Source organism: Aethina tumida, chromosome 1 (assembly GCF_024364675.1).
Source record: "Aethina tumida isolate Nest 87 chromosome 1, icAetTumi1.1, whole genome shotgun sequence".
In the NCBI taxonomy this organism is placed as follows: Eukaryota; Metazoa; Arthropoda; class Insecta; order Coleoptera; family Nitidulidae; genus Aethina; species Aethina tumida.
Window position 1 is genome coordinate 5,578,998 of NC_065435.1, and position 17,473 is coordinate 5,596,470.

A 17,473-nucleotide genomic window follows, 5' to 3' on the forward strand; every position below is an offset into this window, starting at 1 on the left:
TACATACTTATTATTGAATCAATACAGAATTAATAATATTGAGCATAACTTTTATCATGGATTATTCCTAATTAAGTATGTGATTAATTTAATGGCAATCGAGAACTTAGATGAAATTAATTAACACCGTTAAATTAATTTTTATTGGAAAAATGCTGTGTGCGATTATCTGCGTTTATCTGATATTTATTCAATAAAACCCGTAATATTTGTTTTATAAGTAGCTTAAGTATATGATAAACTATATTAACCGTATATGGTTTCGTTTATTATTAAAACCATCTGCTTTTTTAAGCATCTGCAAATATTATAGCAATTATGATTAATTGTATTTTATTGTTTAGAATATCCATTAGGATTGATCGGTTTCGGATAATTTATTGAAATTGTTATTAAAGCAAACAGACAATTCGCATTTCGTGTCTGATGATTAATACTCGTGGTATTGTTAATTCAATTTTTAATCTGTTCCATGCACAAGGATTTATGTTCCGTGTATAATTTTCAGCAACTGTTATTTTAAACTTCTTTCCTTTTTAAATATGTGTATTCTTTAGATGAACATTCCTAATAAAATATAAATTGTGGGATATTTAATTATGAATTCGTTTAAGGCAAAGTTGCCTCTTTAAATTAATAATAGGAGATAAAATTATCCATAGATCATGACATTATTTATTATACATATTTATTATTTATTCATAAAGAGAAAAGTTTCATGGCGTAGTTGTGGAGTATTAATAAAATCTTTCAAGTACATTCTCTGTTATTAAAATTATTGCGCCGTCTTGTCACGTCAAACTCTTAATATAATGTGACACTGCGACTAAAATCCAATTACTTAGACATAGTAATCGAAACACTGGAAAAATTCACCGCGTCCTCAAACAAAACATGCACTTGAAACTCTTACATACAATAATTTAACAAATTAATTGTACATTCGATGTGTAACCTATATTCAGCCCTAATCAGTTGATAAATCAGATAATTATAAAATATAAAATTAACAATTTATCTTGCTATCTTGCGCGGGCGTACCTATCAATATTTGTTATGCTATCATAATCTATCTGTTCAGTGTATCGAATGAGGTTTTCGTAAAATGTGGTGTTTCGTGCGGTGCTGTGCGGTGTACCTTCCACTGCTCCTCATTACATTGATTGCCCAAGTCGAGAACCAACAGCCGACATTCGACAACTCGATACTGAGGGTGCCGCCCTGGCCGACGGAGAACTGTTCATTTTTCAATGAATCAACATGCGGACCTACCGGTGGACAGGGATGCGATTACAGATTGTGTCCGGACGGCGCAAATTGCACCATCAATGTGGCCCTAATACTACCCAGAGATGACAAAATGATTGTCAACATAGATGTGGTTTGTGCAACTTCTTCTCAATTCAACCTTGCGGACGTCAATTTGCAATTGATGAATGATTGATTGATGATCCCCGCTTGTCAATCTCGGAATTGATGAATATTGATGGTCCTGCAACATGGCGTTCTTAAGATTTTCTTGTTTCAACAACAAGATTAAATTGACAATTTAAATGTAGAGCTTCTCTTAAAGCTGTTTGAACGTCAACTGTAGTGAGTGAACGTTGATCAACTTGGAAGTTGATAATTATTAATGTTTCTGCAACTAGACGTCCTTAAGATCTTCTTGTCTCAACAACTAGACTGACGTATCATTTTAAATGAAATGATTCTCTTTAAACTTGTCTGTTCAACCGGTCTCTTGAATGTCGATTGTAATTGATGAACGTTGATCAACGGTTGTCAACTTCAAAGTGAATCGATATTGATATTTCTACAATCAGGCGTTATTAAAATTTACTTGTTTCAACAACAAAATTGAAGTAATAATTTAAATGTAGAATTTCTCTTTAAACTTCTTAATTCAATCAGCTGCTTGAACGTCAATTGTAGGTGGTGAACGTTGATCAACGGTTGTCAACTTCGAGGTTGATAATTATTAACGTTTCTGCAACTAGACGTCATTAAGATCTTCTTGTCTCAACAACTAGACTGACCTATCATTTTAAATGTAATGATTCTCTTTAAACTTGTCAATTCAACCAGTTTCTTGAACGTCGATTGTAATTGATGAACGTTGATTAACGGTTGTCAACTTCAAAGTGAATTGATATTGATATTTCTACAACAAGAATGAAGTAATAATTTAAATATAATTCTTTTTAAACTTCTCTTCTCAATTCAACGCTCCCCATACATCAATTGCAATTGATTATTGATATGATATTCATCAATATTCATCAATTTTGAAGTTGATGAATATTTGTTTCTGTAACCTGCCGTTCTTAAGACTTCTTAGTTCAACCTCTATCAACATTTGCAATTCATTAAGATTCATCAATGGTTTAGACTTCTTTAATTCAATTCTGAAGTTCACCAAGGCGTGATTTTATCAACTCATTAACTTTTCTATTAAATATTAAACAAGGAACATAACTTTGATGCCCTTTCAGGCAAAACATATACTTCACACAGCCATAAACGACAGCAAGCACCATGGTATCATACCTGGTGATTTACATATCAACATAAACGAATATGACGATGAATGTACCGCCGGTTTAGGTTTAACCAGCATGCTTAATGCCATAAACGATTGTGCAAACGTAGTTATTGGACCAATATGCGAATATTCCGTCGGTAAGTACCAGTTACATAATTTTGTACCTTCGCTATCCTCTTACAGGTTGACGTATTCTCATTTTAGCAAACACCGGAAGAATGGCAAAACTTTTAGGACACGGCGGAACACCAAACTTAACACCCGGCGGTTTCTCCTTCAACTTCGTCTCGGAGAAACAGTCAATTGAAGATGAGTACTTTAAACTCGTCAACAGTGGCAACATCGATTTCAGATCTTTCGGTGAATTCTTTTTTCTGATGATAAACGCGTGAGTGTCCGTCGCATTTTGTGTGTGCACAAGTAACATTTCATTTGATAAATCCGCAGATTTAACTGGACGAAGAGCGCCACCATCTTTGATAGATCCGAAATGTTTGAAATTGGAGGTGAGAACTTTTGTAAGCTGTTCCTGGACAGTGTGGCGAACGACATACTGAAAACAATTGAATTCGGTTTCTTGTCGGGGAACATTGAAGTAATGAACAAGGAATACTCGGAGTTTCTGAAGAACGAAATCGGCGTACAATACGGCCGTAAGTATACCTTCTGAGTTACCCCGTATGTCTAATAACATTAATAATCGTTTTTAAGTTATTGTTACATGTACGTCGGCGAAGAAATTTCGTAAAATCCTCATTGAGGCGGATAAATTGAACTTTTTCGACAAAGGTGAATATACCTTTTTTAACTTCCAAATCTATCACAAGTAAGCCAAGTGATTCAGTTATATTTTTGACAAGCACTCACTTTATAATTTTAAGCGTTACCAATCCGCTTAGACCGTGGGAGGACCCGGAGGATCCCGAGAACAATGAACGTGTCCGTAAGGCTTACAAATCGGTGTTTACGTTCATGCCGAGTTTGGAGGCTAACTTTGACGAAGTCGTAAAAAGACCTCAAGGATTTTCGCTGTTGCACGGCGTCTATGACGCCATGGCCATGTATTTACAAATTATTAACAAAACTTTCAACGACGACGATCCGCTTTTGGGCTGTAAAGTGCATTATCTAATGGCAGGTGCCAAATACCAAGGTAAGGAGACTTTTTGTTGTCAACACTTCGTTACTGGTTGATCCTGCAGGGATCGATGGGGAGTTTACGATGAACTGTAACGCACAAAAGGCGGCGGATTACGTTCTGTTGCACATAAACGATACTGGTGACTACGAGGTTGTGGCAAGGTATACCAATTTCAATAAAACAATCACTGAATGGAACGTCAAGTGGCCTTATGGCGTCCCACTGGACACGCCAAAATGTGGCTTCGACAACTCCAAATGTCCAAGTAAGATTTACTTTTGTCCACTCATCCTTAGATGAATGTTATGATAAAATTTTAGCTGTGGAAAATGTGAACATCCTCCTGATTACCTTAATTTGCGTGGTTTCCGTCGCAAGTTTGATTATGGTAGGATTTTTATATAGGTAAAAACAAAGATTAATGTAGATACAAGATTTTCACTTGTTGCTTTCAGAAACTACAAACTCAAATCTGAGATCTACTCGTTGGCTTGGAAGATCAAATATGATGACATCGTTTTTATACCGAAGAAGGCACGATCTCAGTCGTTGGGTTCATTAAAGGTCAGACTTATTCTTTAATTTGTAATTTAAAGTAAATTCTCGTGGAACAACTCCTGTGAGGTTATTCTTCTTAGGGCATATTGACCCAAATTATAGCTTGAACCTCTGAAACAGTATTAGGTACTATTCTGTGTGGTCTTTATAACAAATTCCTCTCCTTACCATAATGGAACCCTCTTGAAAAGGGTTAAAATTCTTGAATTCTTCGACGATTTCATGAAACACCTCGTCTGGACCAGTTGTCAAGTCGACTATCATCATTGTACAACTCAATTCTACTTTTACCTGTGGAAAGTACAGATTCCCATCCTTCCATCGAGTGAATATGAGACCTTGTCCATTCCCATCTTTGTTGCTGGTCGTAGTGGGTCAAATGTAAGTGTCGCAATGGTCTTCGTAAACAAAAACCTACATTTGCCAAGTGTTTTCGTACAGTAATTAAAGCAATGTGAGCTTCTGCATCATTTTCTAGCTGACCAACTTGTTGCCAGGACTTTTCCTTGACCTACCATTCCTTGGTCTTTCTGAAGTAGAATAAAATACACCTACACCATCAAGTACAATTAATGTGGACCAATGTTATCTCCAAAAATCTTTTGAAGATGAGTATATTCTTCTTCTGTTCACAGACCGAAGACGCTCAAAGTATCATTGGTGACAGAGGGCAGCTATACACAACAGCAGGTTACTACAAAAACTCCCAGGTGGCCTTGAAGCGTTTGAAAGACATGAAGTTCGACCTCAACCACGACCAATTAAAGGAATTAAAAATAGTGAAAGACCTTTCCCACGACAATTTAGTGAAGTTTTTCGGTGCCTGTTTGGACATACCAAATGTGCTAGTGACCGGTTACTGTTCCAAAGGCAGTTTGCAAGACATCCTAGAGAACGAACAGATCAAACTGGACAGGGATTTTAAGATGTCCATCACAATGGACATTGTGCGTGGCATGCACTACCTCCACAGCAGTCCCATTAAAACTCACGGTGCTTTAAAATCGTCCAACTGTTTAGTGAATAATAGTTTTAACGTGAAAATTGCCGACTTCGGATTACATTTCTTGCGCATGTACGCCGAAGACATTGACGAGGACATCGAGTCGCATTCGTATTGGCAAAGTAAGTCCACAGATTTGTTTTTACGACGTAACGTCGATTTATCTAATAAAATAATCGCACAATTTATCTGCGTTAATTCATTCATCATTTAAAATCAATGATGCAAGCACATTTTTAAGTAAAAGTAAAAGTTCCATAAATCACGACTGTCAATTATTATTAGGATTTTGTCACAAAAATTCTTGTTTACCTTTCCAGAACAACTATGGACGGCACCAGAAATTTTGAGGATGAACGGCAAATGTCCCCAAGGGACGCAAAAAGGGGATGTTTATTCGTTCGGCATAATAATGCATGAAATCGTTTATAGAGAAGGAGCATTTTATTTGGGTCGTGATATTCACATGGAGGCAAAAGGTGAGTAATATTTTTTTTGAACAAGACTTAGACGATTGATAAAATCATACAGCCATGTAAATGCACGTTATCACGTCAATTGTAAATATCACTGCCACTTTTAAAATACGATAATAATAGAACAAAAGTACTTATAAGTAAATCGTATAAAATCCCTCGGCTATGAGTTTATTTTTAGATATACTATTTAAATTGGTTGGCCATTATTATCAGAATCAATATGTGATTGAGCTATTAATAGACGTACCGTCATCGATTATAATTGTTTCAATTTTAAACAGACGAATTAATTTAATCTGACTACATGTTAAAAATTAGGTGTGGTGTTTTATTGTAGTAACTTTGCATGCACAAACATTTATTATTCCGGTTGAAATTCGTTTCAGTTTTCGCAAAAGTTTTAAGCTTGTTAGCAGACACATTGAAAATCGACTAATGTTTCCAAATTCAACAAAGAGGATTATAACTCCGTATTCAATTAATAAAACCAACTGTCCATTCTTCGTCCCTTAAATGCGTTATTTAAATTACCGACTAAATAAGCATTTGCTCTCACCTCCATGGAAGCGATAAATAAGCAAAGTTTGAGTGTTCGTATCACATCTGGGCAAACAAATCAAAATCGGAACGTACGTCGAAAATATTTCACGACCTAATCGATCAAACAATAGTTAAATGAACATATTTCGAACACTGCTAATAAAAGAGTCCATTAATCAAAATTCAGTTGATACGTATACACATCAATTACTCAATTTGGTACAGATTGCCAATTTGGTAATGACACTGCATGAAAAATTCATTCATCATTCATCAAATTTGGTGTCGCATGATGTTTAAAATATTTTTTAGTACCTGGACTTCAGTAATTCAGTTATTCCACCATCTGTTGGCCGGTAGCTAAAATTTAATTACTTAATTATTGTTCACGTAAATATTATTACTCAGCGAGTGTATCCCTTTTGTCTTAAATTAATTTGGTCTTCAGAACCGCTTAGTTTGGCCCAAAATTGATTAATCGGCGAGCACACTATCAATGAATTTCCAGAATTGCTTGCCACAATTCAAACTGATAGAAAACTTACAAGGTGGAGACAAGATATTGCTGTTAGAGAGGTATTGGATGGAAAATCTGTTAACCGAAGTGGAAAGACAAGAATGCACTGCGCTCACAATTTGATAATGGTTCTAACTTTGAGTTATTATTACGTTGCACATTAAAATGTTTCACACAACATATTTTTTATTCAATTTAATGATATAAGTTAAGTTAAGATTTTATATAAATGCAACGAAAAAAGTCTGAGACATTCAAAACAAAATAACGTAATTAAAAAAATAATTAACAATGCATATGTAACAAGTAACAAAAAATATATATCTTCTAGTTCACCGTTGTTCGTGCTTAATGAGTCAGTACAATTAACAGTACTGAGTAAATGATAAAAGTGGGAAGGTCATAGACAGCACAGGCTCTGTCAAATTCGACACGTGGAATATGTGGAGTCTATGGATGTCTCTGTCTCTTCTTATTGCCCTTTTTGGCTCTGTGGTTTCACTATAATGAATTATTTCGTTGTGGTCGTACGTTGAAAAAGTTTTAACCGTTGGACATTTCACCATCTATCGGTCGGTAGCAAAAATTTTACCACTAGTTTAGGAATACATTTGTTTATTCATTGATTATGTAAATATTGCACAGGGACTACTTACTATAATTCAAACTGATAGAAAACCTAAAATATTAAGTATTATTATTGGATGTAAAATTGGTAATTCAAGTGTAAAGACCGGATGAAAATTGCGTTTTTATTATAGCGTGATGTTACTAATAAGTTGGCAATTTTTACTATAAAATGGAACCCATTTTTTGTGAGTTTTCATTAACAAAATTAACAATCTCAATTTTAATAATACAAGGATAATAAACAATATGGTCTATAAAATAATTTAACCCCATTTTAATGTGGTGTCATCTAGTAGCGGATAGCAATTACTTTGAATTATAGAAAAGGTAGTAATTTTTTTTTAAATCTTCCATTTGAATTATTAGTGTCAAAACAAACAGAAATTGACTAATGACAATAAAAGTAAGTGATCTTTTTCTTTATAATTTTGTGTCGAATTTCATAATTAAGTACAATTAAAGTGGACTTCATAAAAGTTTAATATTTTAAACCTTGGAACATGACGGTATAATAAAAACACAGTACAATTAACAGTACTGTGTAAGTACAGCCGGAAACACAAAAGCAACAGTTTTAGCCGTTGGAAATTTCACCATCTATCGATCGGTAATTTTACCAGTAGTTTAGTAATACATTTGTTTATTAATTGTTTAGGTAAATATTGCACTTAATTTTCTGAATTTGAACAGTATCGTTTTAATCCGAAATTAATTTGGTACTCCGGATCGTCTACTTTGGCACACAATTGATTAATTAACGAGTGCATTTATCAATGAATTTCCGGGACTGCTTGTTATACTTCAAATTGATAGAAAACTTATTAACTTATATAACAATATCAAGTTACTATTACGGAGATATTGGATAAAATTCAAGTGGAGAGACTGGATGCAAACTGTGTTTTTATTATAGTGTGATGTTACTAATAAATTTTCTGTGGCGCCATCTAGTAGGGGGTAGCATTCACTACTACCACGAATCATGGAAAATGTAGATAATTTTTTTTAAATCGTCCATTATTGGGTTCAAAACAAACAGAAATTGACTAATGACAGTAAAAGCACTTTTATTTTTTTGTGTCGAATTTCACAGCCAAATACAATTAAAGTGGACTTCATAAAAGTTTAATATTCCAAACTTTTGAACATAACGGTATAATAAAAACACAGAAGGTGTCACCGTTTCAATAGCCAAGAGGTTCTTGCTAAGAACGACTCCCCTCGCCATTTTTTTCTGCGGCTTCGTTTACAAATTCTGCGTCCCCCGGAATTAATTTTGTTGCGGCCGTCCGTTGAATCAGTTTTACAGACGGCAATTCCACGGTTAGTTTAGGAATTCGCTGTGCTTATCCAGCATATCACTGTAATCGTCACTATTATTGAAACCCACCGCCGGGATAATTTTACACCGAGGGCCTCAAGCAACGAGATTACATTCCTTTAAAATTTTAATAAAGGCTAACGGTTTAAAAATATTTTATTACCGCGCCAAAATACACAAGAATTCCCGATTTTGTTGCCGTTCGGGCGCATCTAATTAATAATATTTTAGTCGCACGAAAAAAAAAAAGTAATCGCAAGTTCCCAAAATACTCTAGATAAAACGTCGCATTTTTCTTGTGTGTCGCGTTATCTCGGAAAATAATAAGCCGCCGAACAAAATCAATTAAAATTCCTCAAGCGGTCGTGGGGAAATTGAAAGCATCCAATTTATTTCCTACAATCTACCAGATATTGAACTGAATTATATGTAGTTCTTGAAATATCTATGCAGGAGAATGTTACGTACAACAAATGTTTTATCCAAAAATAATTAAATCATTTTATTTAACTTTAGGGCTAATGTAACAATTTTATATTGCATCGATAGTTAAAAGTGAGAAGTAATATTTGTAATTTTTTGTTCCTGTGAAATTTTTCTGGATTTATTATTATTTATTATTATTACCCTAATTTAAAGACTGTTGAAAATGTGATGTTTATAATCCGAAACACAAATTTTCTAGGTTAACATTGTCACTGTAACTATCATCCTATTTATAACTGTTACCCTACCAGTTAGTCCCATTTTTACAGTGAATGTCAGTATTTCTGCCAGTGTCTCTGTCACTATTCCTCTCACTATAACTGTCATTGTAACTGACACTCTGCCTATCATTGTCCCTGTCATTCTACCTATTTTTATCACTCTATCTGATACTGTCACTATCTGTGTCATTGTTCCTGTCACTCTGTGCTACTCTACTTGTTACTGTCATTATTACTGTAACTGCCATCCTTTTTACTCTACTTGTCAGTCACATTGTCACTGTCAATATTCTTGTCTCTGTTATTCCACATGCCACTGACATTGTCACCCTTATTTCACGGTCTTTTTCAGTGTGAATGTCACTGTTTGTTTCATTGCTTTTGTCACTATTTCTCTATGACTGCCATTTTACTTATTATTGTCACTGTCATTCCACTTATCATTATCACTGTATATGACACTGTCACTCTGTTTGTCATTGCTACTGTCATTCCACTTATCACTATCATTGCATTTGATACTGTACTGTCGGTGTTCCTGTCAGAGACATTCTTCCTGCCATTCTACTTGTTACTATCATTGTTATTCTCGTTGTCTCTGTCATTGTCACTGGCACTGTCACTGTCATTGTCATTGCCACTCTCACTGTCACTGGCACTGTCACTATCAATGTCATTGACACTGTCACTGTCATTGTCATTGTCACTGCCACAGTCATTGTCACTGCCATTATCATTGTCACTGGCACTGTCACTGTTACTGTCATTGTCATTATTACAGTCATTATTATAGTCATTATCACTGTCATTGTCATTGGCACTGTCTCTGGTACTGTCATTGTCACTGCCATTGTCACTGTCACTGTCACTGTCACTGTCACTGTCACTGTCACTGTCAATGTCACTGTCACTGCCACTGTCATTGTCACTGCTATTTTCACTGTTACTGTCATTGTCATTATCACTGTCATTGTCTCTGTCATTGTCACTGTCATTGTCACTGTCATTGTCACTGTCATTGTCACTGTCATTGTCACTGTCATTGTCACTGGCACTGTCACTGTTACTGTTATTGTCATTATTACAGTCATTATCATAGTCTTTATCACTGTCATTATCACAGTCATTGTCACTGTCGTTGTCACTGTTATTGTCACTGTCATGTCATTGTCTCTGTCACTGTCATTATCACTGTCACTGTCATTGTCACTGTCTGTCTCACTGTCATTGTCACTGGCACTGTCACTGTTACTGTAATTGTCATTATTACAGTCATTATCATAGTCTTTATCACTGTTTTTTGTCACTGTCATTGTCACTGTTATTGTCATTGTCTCGGTCACTATCATTGCCACTGTCACTGTCACTGTTACTGTCATTGTCATTATCACAGTCATTATCACTATCATTGTCACTGTCGTTGCCATCGTCACTGTCACCGTCATTGTCACTGTCATTGTCACTATCATTGTCACTGTTATTGTCATTGTTACTGGCATTGTTACAGTCATTCTCACTGTGATTGTCACTGTCATGGCACTATAATTGTCTTTCCACCGTCAGTTTTACCGTCACTATTATTATTATTATTATTATTATTATTGAGCCCATTTCAATGGTATGAAGTACTTACATGGCACATTGAAATTACCGTAATGTTGTTTTTCTTTAATATTCTTGTTTAGCACATGTTTATGTCGCCAGTGTTTTAGATTATTAAATTGCGTCGAGCCCGGAATTTATTTCCCAAAATTGAATTTCCCTTTGACGTACTGTGGCGGCGTATAGTGAAAAGCACTTGACATTGCCACTGATGCCCGTTCCGGTTAACGTCGCCGACAAAAAGCAAAAAGACGTGGATTCAAATGCGAAATGTCGCAAAACACGTTCGCCGATTTTCCGGTGGACATTTAAAAGCCCTTAATGTTGAATATTTACTTTAATTAGACACTTAATTACCAGTTTATCCGGGACTTTTCAATGATTTCAGAACGCGAATTGCCGCACCGTCGGCCGCGTCGGATTTTAAACGGTTTTATTTAATTTGACGGATTTAAATTTTGCCGAAACACCTTCAACATTATTTATGTGACGTGCGGTGAATTATTTCGTTGCCGTTGTCCCAAATATTACGTAGCCGGTTAATTATTGGAGTTTCGGGCGCATTTGCAAATTGTAATTTGGACCATTAGGTTTTAAACAGGTCTTATGGTATGAATGGGTCTTTACATGCTTCCGGCTAATCTACTGCGGGGTTGTTTACTGTTTGTCCTTACTGTAAATATACAAGGATTGATCTTTGCGCTCCATTTCTGGCCTTATTTACTCAAGATGTTGCTTTTTTGTCAACAGAGTGGAAATGTGAAGCTTTGTAGCGATATATTACTCTATTATTTTGTGAGCTTTGGAAGGGCAATTTGCTGATTGATGCATCAATCATCAAGTGCACGCACTTGATGTTCGTTAAACTTCGAATATCAAAATATTCACAATAAATCATAATTTTTTTTTTTTGCCCAATTAGTCTGCCATTAAATAAATTTATGTGTATGTGTTTAAGGAAAATCCATTATGAAATGGGAAGTAAATAGAAATTGATAATTGATGTCTAAACAGACAATTTCATAGTAACTTTTAATTAGTCTTATCTATGATTATTTACGTCCAGATTTATATTAAACAGTCCACTAATTAATTATAAAATAATGTTTCATACATTTTTATGTTATTGATTATCAATAACAAAAACAATGCACATTGTTTAGTAGACAGTTTTGTTATTATCAGGCTAATTATCAATAAAAATAATTATTAGCAAATATTAATATAATAACTTATTGTAACATAACTACAACTTTTAAATATTTTAGCCTGTTCTGGATAAAATGTAGCAACTTTAATTTTGTAAGGGATTTTTAATGATTAAATCTGTGTTACTCGACTCGATCCTTTTCCCACCATACGACAAGTCTATATTCCTTCAAGCTTCTTGAATTACTGTGCTGAGTCCATTTAAATTTGTAAAATTTGTTTGTCCAATTTGGTTATAAAAGAGATGTTTTCTGTACGGTTGATGTCTGTAGATTGGGATGGGCAAGACAAAACATAGATGCTTTGGTCCTTTAACCAATCCAGTTTTGGATTTGTGTAGTTTTGTCCCTGTAAGATGTTTAAAATAAGCAGTATCATGATTTTTTTGTAAATTAAATTTAGGCTCGTCACTACCACTTGACCAGTTTCTCTAAATTTTTTAACAATATTGGAAACGATTGACTTATTTAGCCCTAAACTCTTAGCCACCTCTTCTTGTTTCTCATGGTCTTAGTAACGCAGAAATATAATTTTCTTACTGTTTTCTTCTGTCACTGATTAAATAATTATAATAAGCAAAAACCCATTAGTAAATAATCGATTTAAATTCACAGATATGTTAGCAATGAAAGACAATAAAGTAAAAAATAGCTACAATTTTATGAAAATAAAAAAACTATGTAATTTTTAACAAAATAACAGAAACAACAACAAACATTCCTGGCATTCAATTCAAATGTTAAATCAAAATTCAGATCGACAATGTATACTACATAAAAAATTGGACATGATATTTAATGAATATTTTCGTATATAAATATATTTTTGATATTTATTTCCCACTTTCCCACAAAAAAATTTATGAATAAACATGCACAAATTGATTGAAATAGGAATAAAAAAATCAGCAATATTTACAATGCCATTAAAAGCTTGGAGCTTTTTAAAATGTTTAAGTAATTTCCTCAACATTTTTTATCCTACCGGCAGCTCTTAATTTTAAATCATTATTGCTTTATGACTATCATAAAATATTTATTAGTTAAAATTTTGCCAATTAATTGTTTTCATTTTATTATTATAATATAAAAAATAGCAATAAGGTAGTAGTGGAATTTGCCTGTTAAAAATTAAATTAATTGGATCTTATCAGTATATGTTTTTAATGATAAGCAAAATCATAATTTAAAATTAGATAAAAGACACGTCATGTTTTTTTGGCACTAAATTTAATATCTATTTTAAAAACATTAAATATTCCATTATTTAAATCTATTCATTACTATTTTATATATTTAAATTTATATAAAATCTTAATTATTATATTTTTAGCGTATTGCTTCTGAAATTGTTTCATTGGCATATAAAAATTTTGTTTGGAAATTTCCTATTATTTTATTATTTACAATTTATTGATTTTATACATTTCGTAATTGAATATATATTTTTTTTTCGATATTTTAATTTTCATTAATATCTAATGATTTTCTAGAGTATATTTTATTTTGATAATAATTTTTGTCTATATGTTTTTTTGTATTTGAGTTTCCTAAAAAGTAAATTAACTGATTTTAAATTTTAAATACTTTTAATTAATCTGTTCATGTATATTTATTTGATAGACACTGAAGTTATAGAAGATTAAAAATCTCAATTACTTTTTTCTTAAAGATGATTAAATTTTCTTAAATTTTTAAAATATTTTTCTTATAATGATATATGTATCTTAAATATTTTCTTGTTTATTCACACCTGTATAAAGTTCTATTACTGATTTTGTACATTTATGGCAATTTTTTTAATTTTTTAATATTTTTTTATACTTACATTTTTATCACTTTCTAATTTAATTATTGGAATATTTTAAAACAATTGTTTGAAAATGAAGAAATCAGTTTATGTTTGTGTTCAAGGCAAATCGAACATTTTTAATAATTTATTAGTTTTTGAAATAATTATTAATTAATTATTTGTAGAGAAAATTTCCTAATTAATTTTTATCTACTTAAAATAAATTAATTTGTTCATATTTTTTGATGCTTACATTATCAAGTATGTTCTATTTTGAAATAACAAATAAAAATTGTTCCTGTTCCTGTCTGTAACAAATTTTATCTAGTTTATACATAATGCTGAACATTTTATAGATTAAAAATTAAATGAAAAATAAAATTATCTTTATCTTGAATCTAAATTGCTATCGAAAAGAAGTTTTGAAATAAATTTGTTTTCTATCAAATTTTGTTTTGTAAACATTTTTATCTAGTTTACATTTATTAAATTTTAATACTTTACAGATTAAAAGGTGAATAAAAAATTTATTATCATTATTTTTAAAGAAAGTTTAATTGTTTAATATTCAAAAAATTATATTTTATTTTTGTTGTTAATTTTCCATCAAAATAAAATGATTATGTCTTTTAGTTATTTCTTACGTTTTTAGTAATTTTTTGGGAATCTTGGAAGAACTAGAATTATTTATTTTTACTTTTTTAATGATTTTTCAGGAAATTAGTATTAGTAAAAAAAAAATAAAAATCCATAAAGTTATTAAAGTGAAACTATGTAATTTAATCAGTATGAATCGTATGGATTTTAACCTATAGATTTTAATTGTATGGAGATTGATCGAATGGAAAAGATCGTATGGAATTTGGTCCTATGGATTTTGATCGCATGGAAAATGATCGTATGAATTTAAATCGAATGGAAAATGATCATATGGATTTTGATCGTATGGATTTTGATCATATGGATTTTGATCGTATGGAAAATGATTGTATGGATTTTGATCGTATGGAAAATGTTCATATGGATTTTGATCGTATGGATTTTAATCGTATGGAAAATGATCGTATGGATTTTAATCGTATGGAAAATGATCGTACGGATTTTATCGTGTTTCACATGAAATTTTACATTATCGAATGTATCTTTGAAAAATGAGAAGTAGATTTTATTTTATTTTAAATTAACTCTTTTTAAAAATTATTTTAAGTTTGTTTCTCATTTTTTTGTTTTTATTTTGAGGCTTTTTCCTCATTTTTAAGGAGAGTCTAAATTTTTAACATCTAATATCGAAAAGAACTTGGATATAAGTATAAGCCAAAATTATTGGTTGGAATAACATTCATTAAAGATATATACCCAAAAAAAAAGGTGAATCGAACGTGTGAAACGGTCGGACAGCTTCTGAAGTGAGAATGTCGGTTTAAGACGATAAGGCCAAGTGTCGCGGTATAATTTGCGTCGTTCAAATCCGGGGGGGGGGGAACCACAAACGTTATGCAACTACGGGGGAAAGCGAACCGAAAGCAAAAAAAAAAAAAACAAAAAACACGAAAAATAATAATAATAATAAAAATAAAAGGGGGCATTGGGAAGGCACAATCACACCAATATCAAGGAAAAAGTGCTTTGAACCGCATGGAACGCGGACCGGCGCAAACCCATCGATTTCCCGACGAGTTCCATCGTGGAGTCGGTGCCACGGGTATATTAGCGGTGGAGTTGCGTTCAGTTAATATTCCGACGCGCCGTCAGCACCAGGCTGGAGCTCAATCAGACCGTTGCGCGATCTCGTGCTCACGCGGGCTATGCTCTAACCTATATGTTAGGATGAGAAGTGCTGGTAGCGCGAACATGTCGCTTCACCTGCCCGCCGAGAGCCCGAACGGAAGGGAAGTGGGCACTTCCACGTCGCCAAGGCGGGCGGTTAGCCCGCTTTTGGAAGTTCGAAGACCCCATTGCACTTTGAAATGCGATTATTGCACCGCGTTCCTCGAGGACCACTTCAAGCATCTGAGTAAATAAAATCCAGTTTGCATGATAATTTGTTTTAGCTTTTTTCTTATATTATTATTATTCCTTTTTTACGTTTTGTCCGTTATTCTCGTTAGTTTTTTCTGCATGGCATTTGGTGTGCTGAAAGTTCGACGGAAGTTCGCCGGAGTGCGAAACTTTTCGCGTGCGAAAATATTTTCTTTTGCTTCACGGTTCAAATTTCGGGCTCGCCGTTTCGAAATGATCGCTACTTATTGTATTTAAAAATACAATATAAAGTTTTATTATGTATTTTACTTTTTTTTAACTAGCACTTATAAATGTTATATAGAGTATATATTTTTTTATGTCTAACTTTTTAAGCTCTTGACTAAATTTAATAATTCAAAATTCCCATAAAATTGAAAAAAAAAATATATACAAATTGTTTTTAAGTTAAGTGTGTTAGTTTTAATTGCAACTAGTTAGTGCCAAAATAATTCGTTCGTCAAAAATTGTAGTAAAAGTTTTTCTTCATATTAACCGAGTTGTAAGCTTTTTAAAAAAGTTCTATAAATTTCGATGCGATATGCAATGGATACTGCCGGTGTCATGCAGTGTGTAAGCAGTCAAAAATGTTTAAGAACCTAATTTAAGAGTATCAGTTTTCTAAGAAATATATGTTTAAAATTACTAATTAACTAACAATATTTTCATCATTCTCTGTTACCTAAACACCAAATGTAATTATTTTAATGGAATTAAATATCAAAATACTTTAACATGGAAGTTTTAGTTAAGTTTACTTTGTACACAATGCTTACTATATCTAGTAAAGTAAGCTTTACTATATCTAGTAAAACTTCAGTCTAAGCTTTTGTAGTAGATAGTATAACTATCTAATTAAAATTAATTAAAAATAAAATTCATATTAATTTTAGCAGGAACTCTCTTTCCATGAAGTTTTTCTCCATTCTTTTTTTATTTTTAATATTTAAATTAATATTAGGAAAATTTACAATGCACACAAGTTTACTACATGTAGTAAAACTTTAAATATTAATATATTCAATCTAAGCTTTTATCATTCTTCATTACCTAAATTTGAAGAGTAACTATTTAAATCTAATTAAAATTAATTAAAAATAAAATTCATATTAATTGTAGCAGGAACTCTTTTTCTATGAAATTTTTCTCCATTCATTTTTATCTTAAATATTTAAATAAATATTAGGAAGATTTACAATGCACACAAGTTTGCTACATGTAGTAAAACTTTGAATATTAATATATTCAATCTAAGCTTTTATCCTTCTTCATTACCTAAATTTGAAGTGTGACTATTTAAATCTAATTAAAATTAATTAAAAATAAAATTCATATTAACTGTAGCAGGAACTCTTTTCCTATGAAGTTTTTCTCCATTATTTTTTATCTTAAATATTTAAATTAATATTAGGAA

The 17,473-nt window shown here is 32.3% G+C and overlaps 1 protein-coding gene across 1 annotated transcript in view; it reads left to right on the forward strand.

Annotated features, from left to right (window-relative positions):
- Nucleotides 1-1,105: 1,105 nt before the first annotated feature.
- The window catches only part of LOC109600243 (atrial natriuretic peptide receptor 2-like), a 65,844-nt gene continuing 49,476 nt past the window's right edge, over nt 1,106-17,473 (forward strand). The window contains 11 exon segments of the mRNA XM_049961688.1: nt 1,106-1,381; nt 2,493-2,679; nt 2,747-2,930; nt 2,990-3,195; nt 3,254-3,368; nt 3,424-3,695; nt 3,745-3,948; nt 4,004-4,088; nt 4,139-4,278; nt 4,884-5,366; nt 5,565-5,696. Coding sequence (XP_049817645.1) covers nt 1,106-1,381; nt 2,493-2,679; nt 2,747-2,930; nt 2,990-3,195; nt 3,254-3,368; nt 3,424-3,695; nt 3,745-3,948; nt 4,004-4,088; nt 4,139-4,278; nt 4,884-5,366; nt 5,565-5,696 — 2,284 coding nt within the window.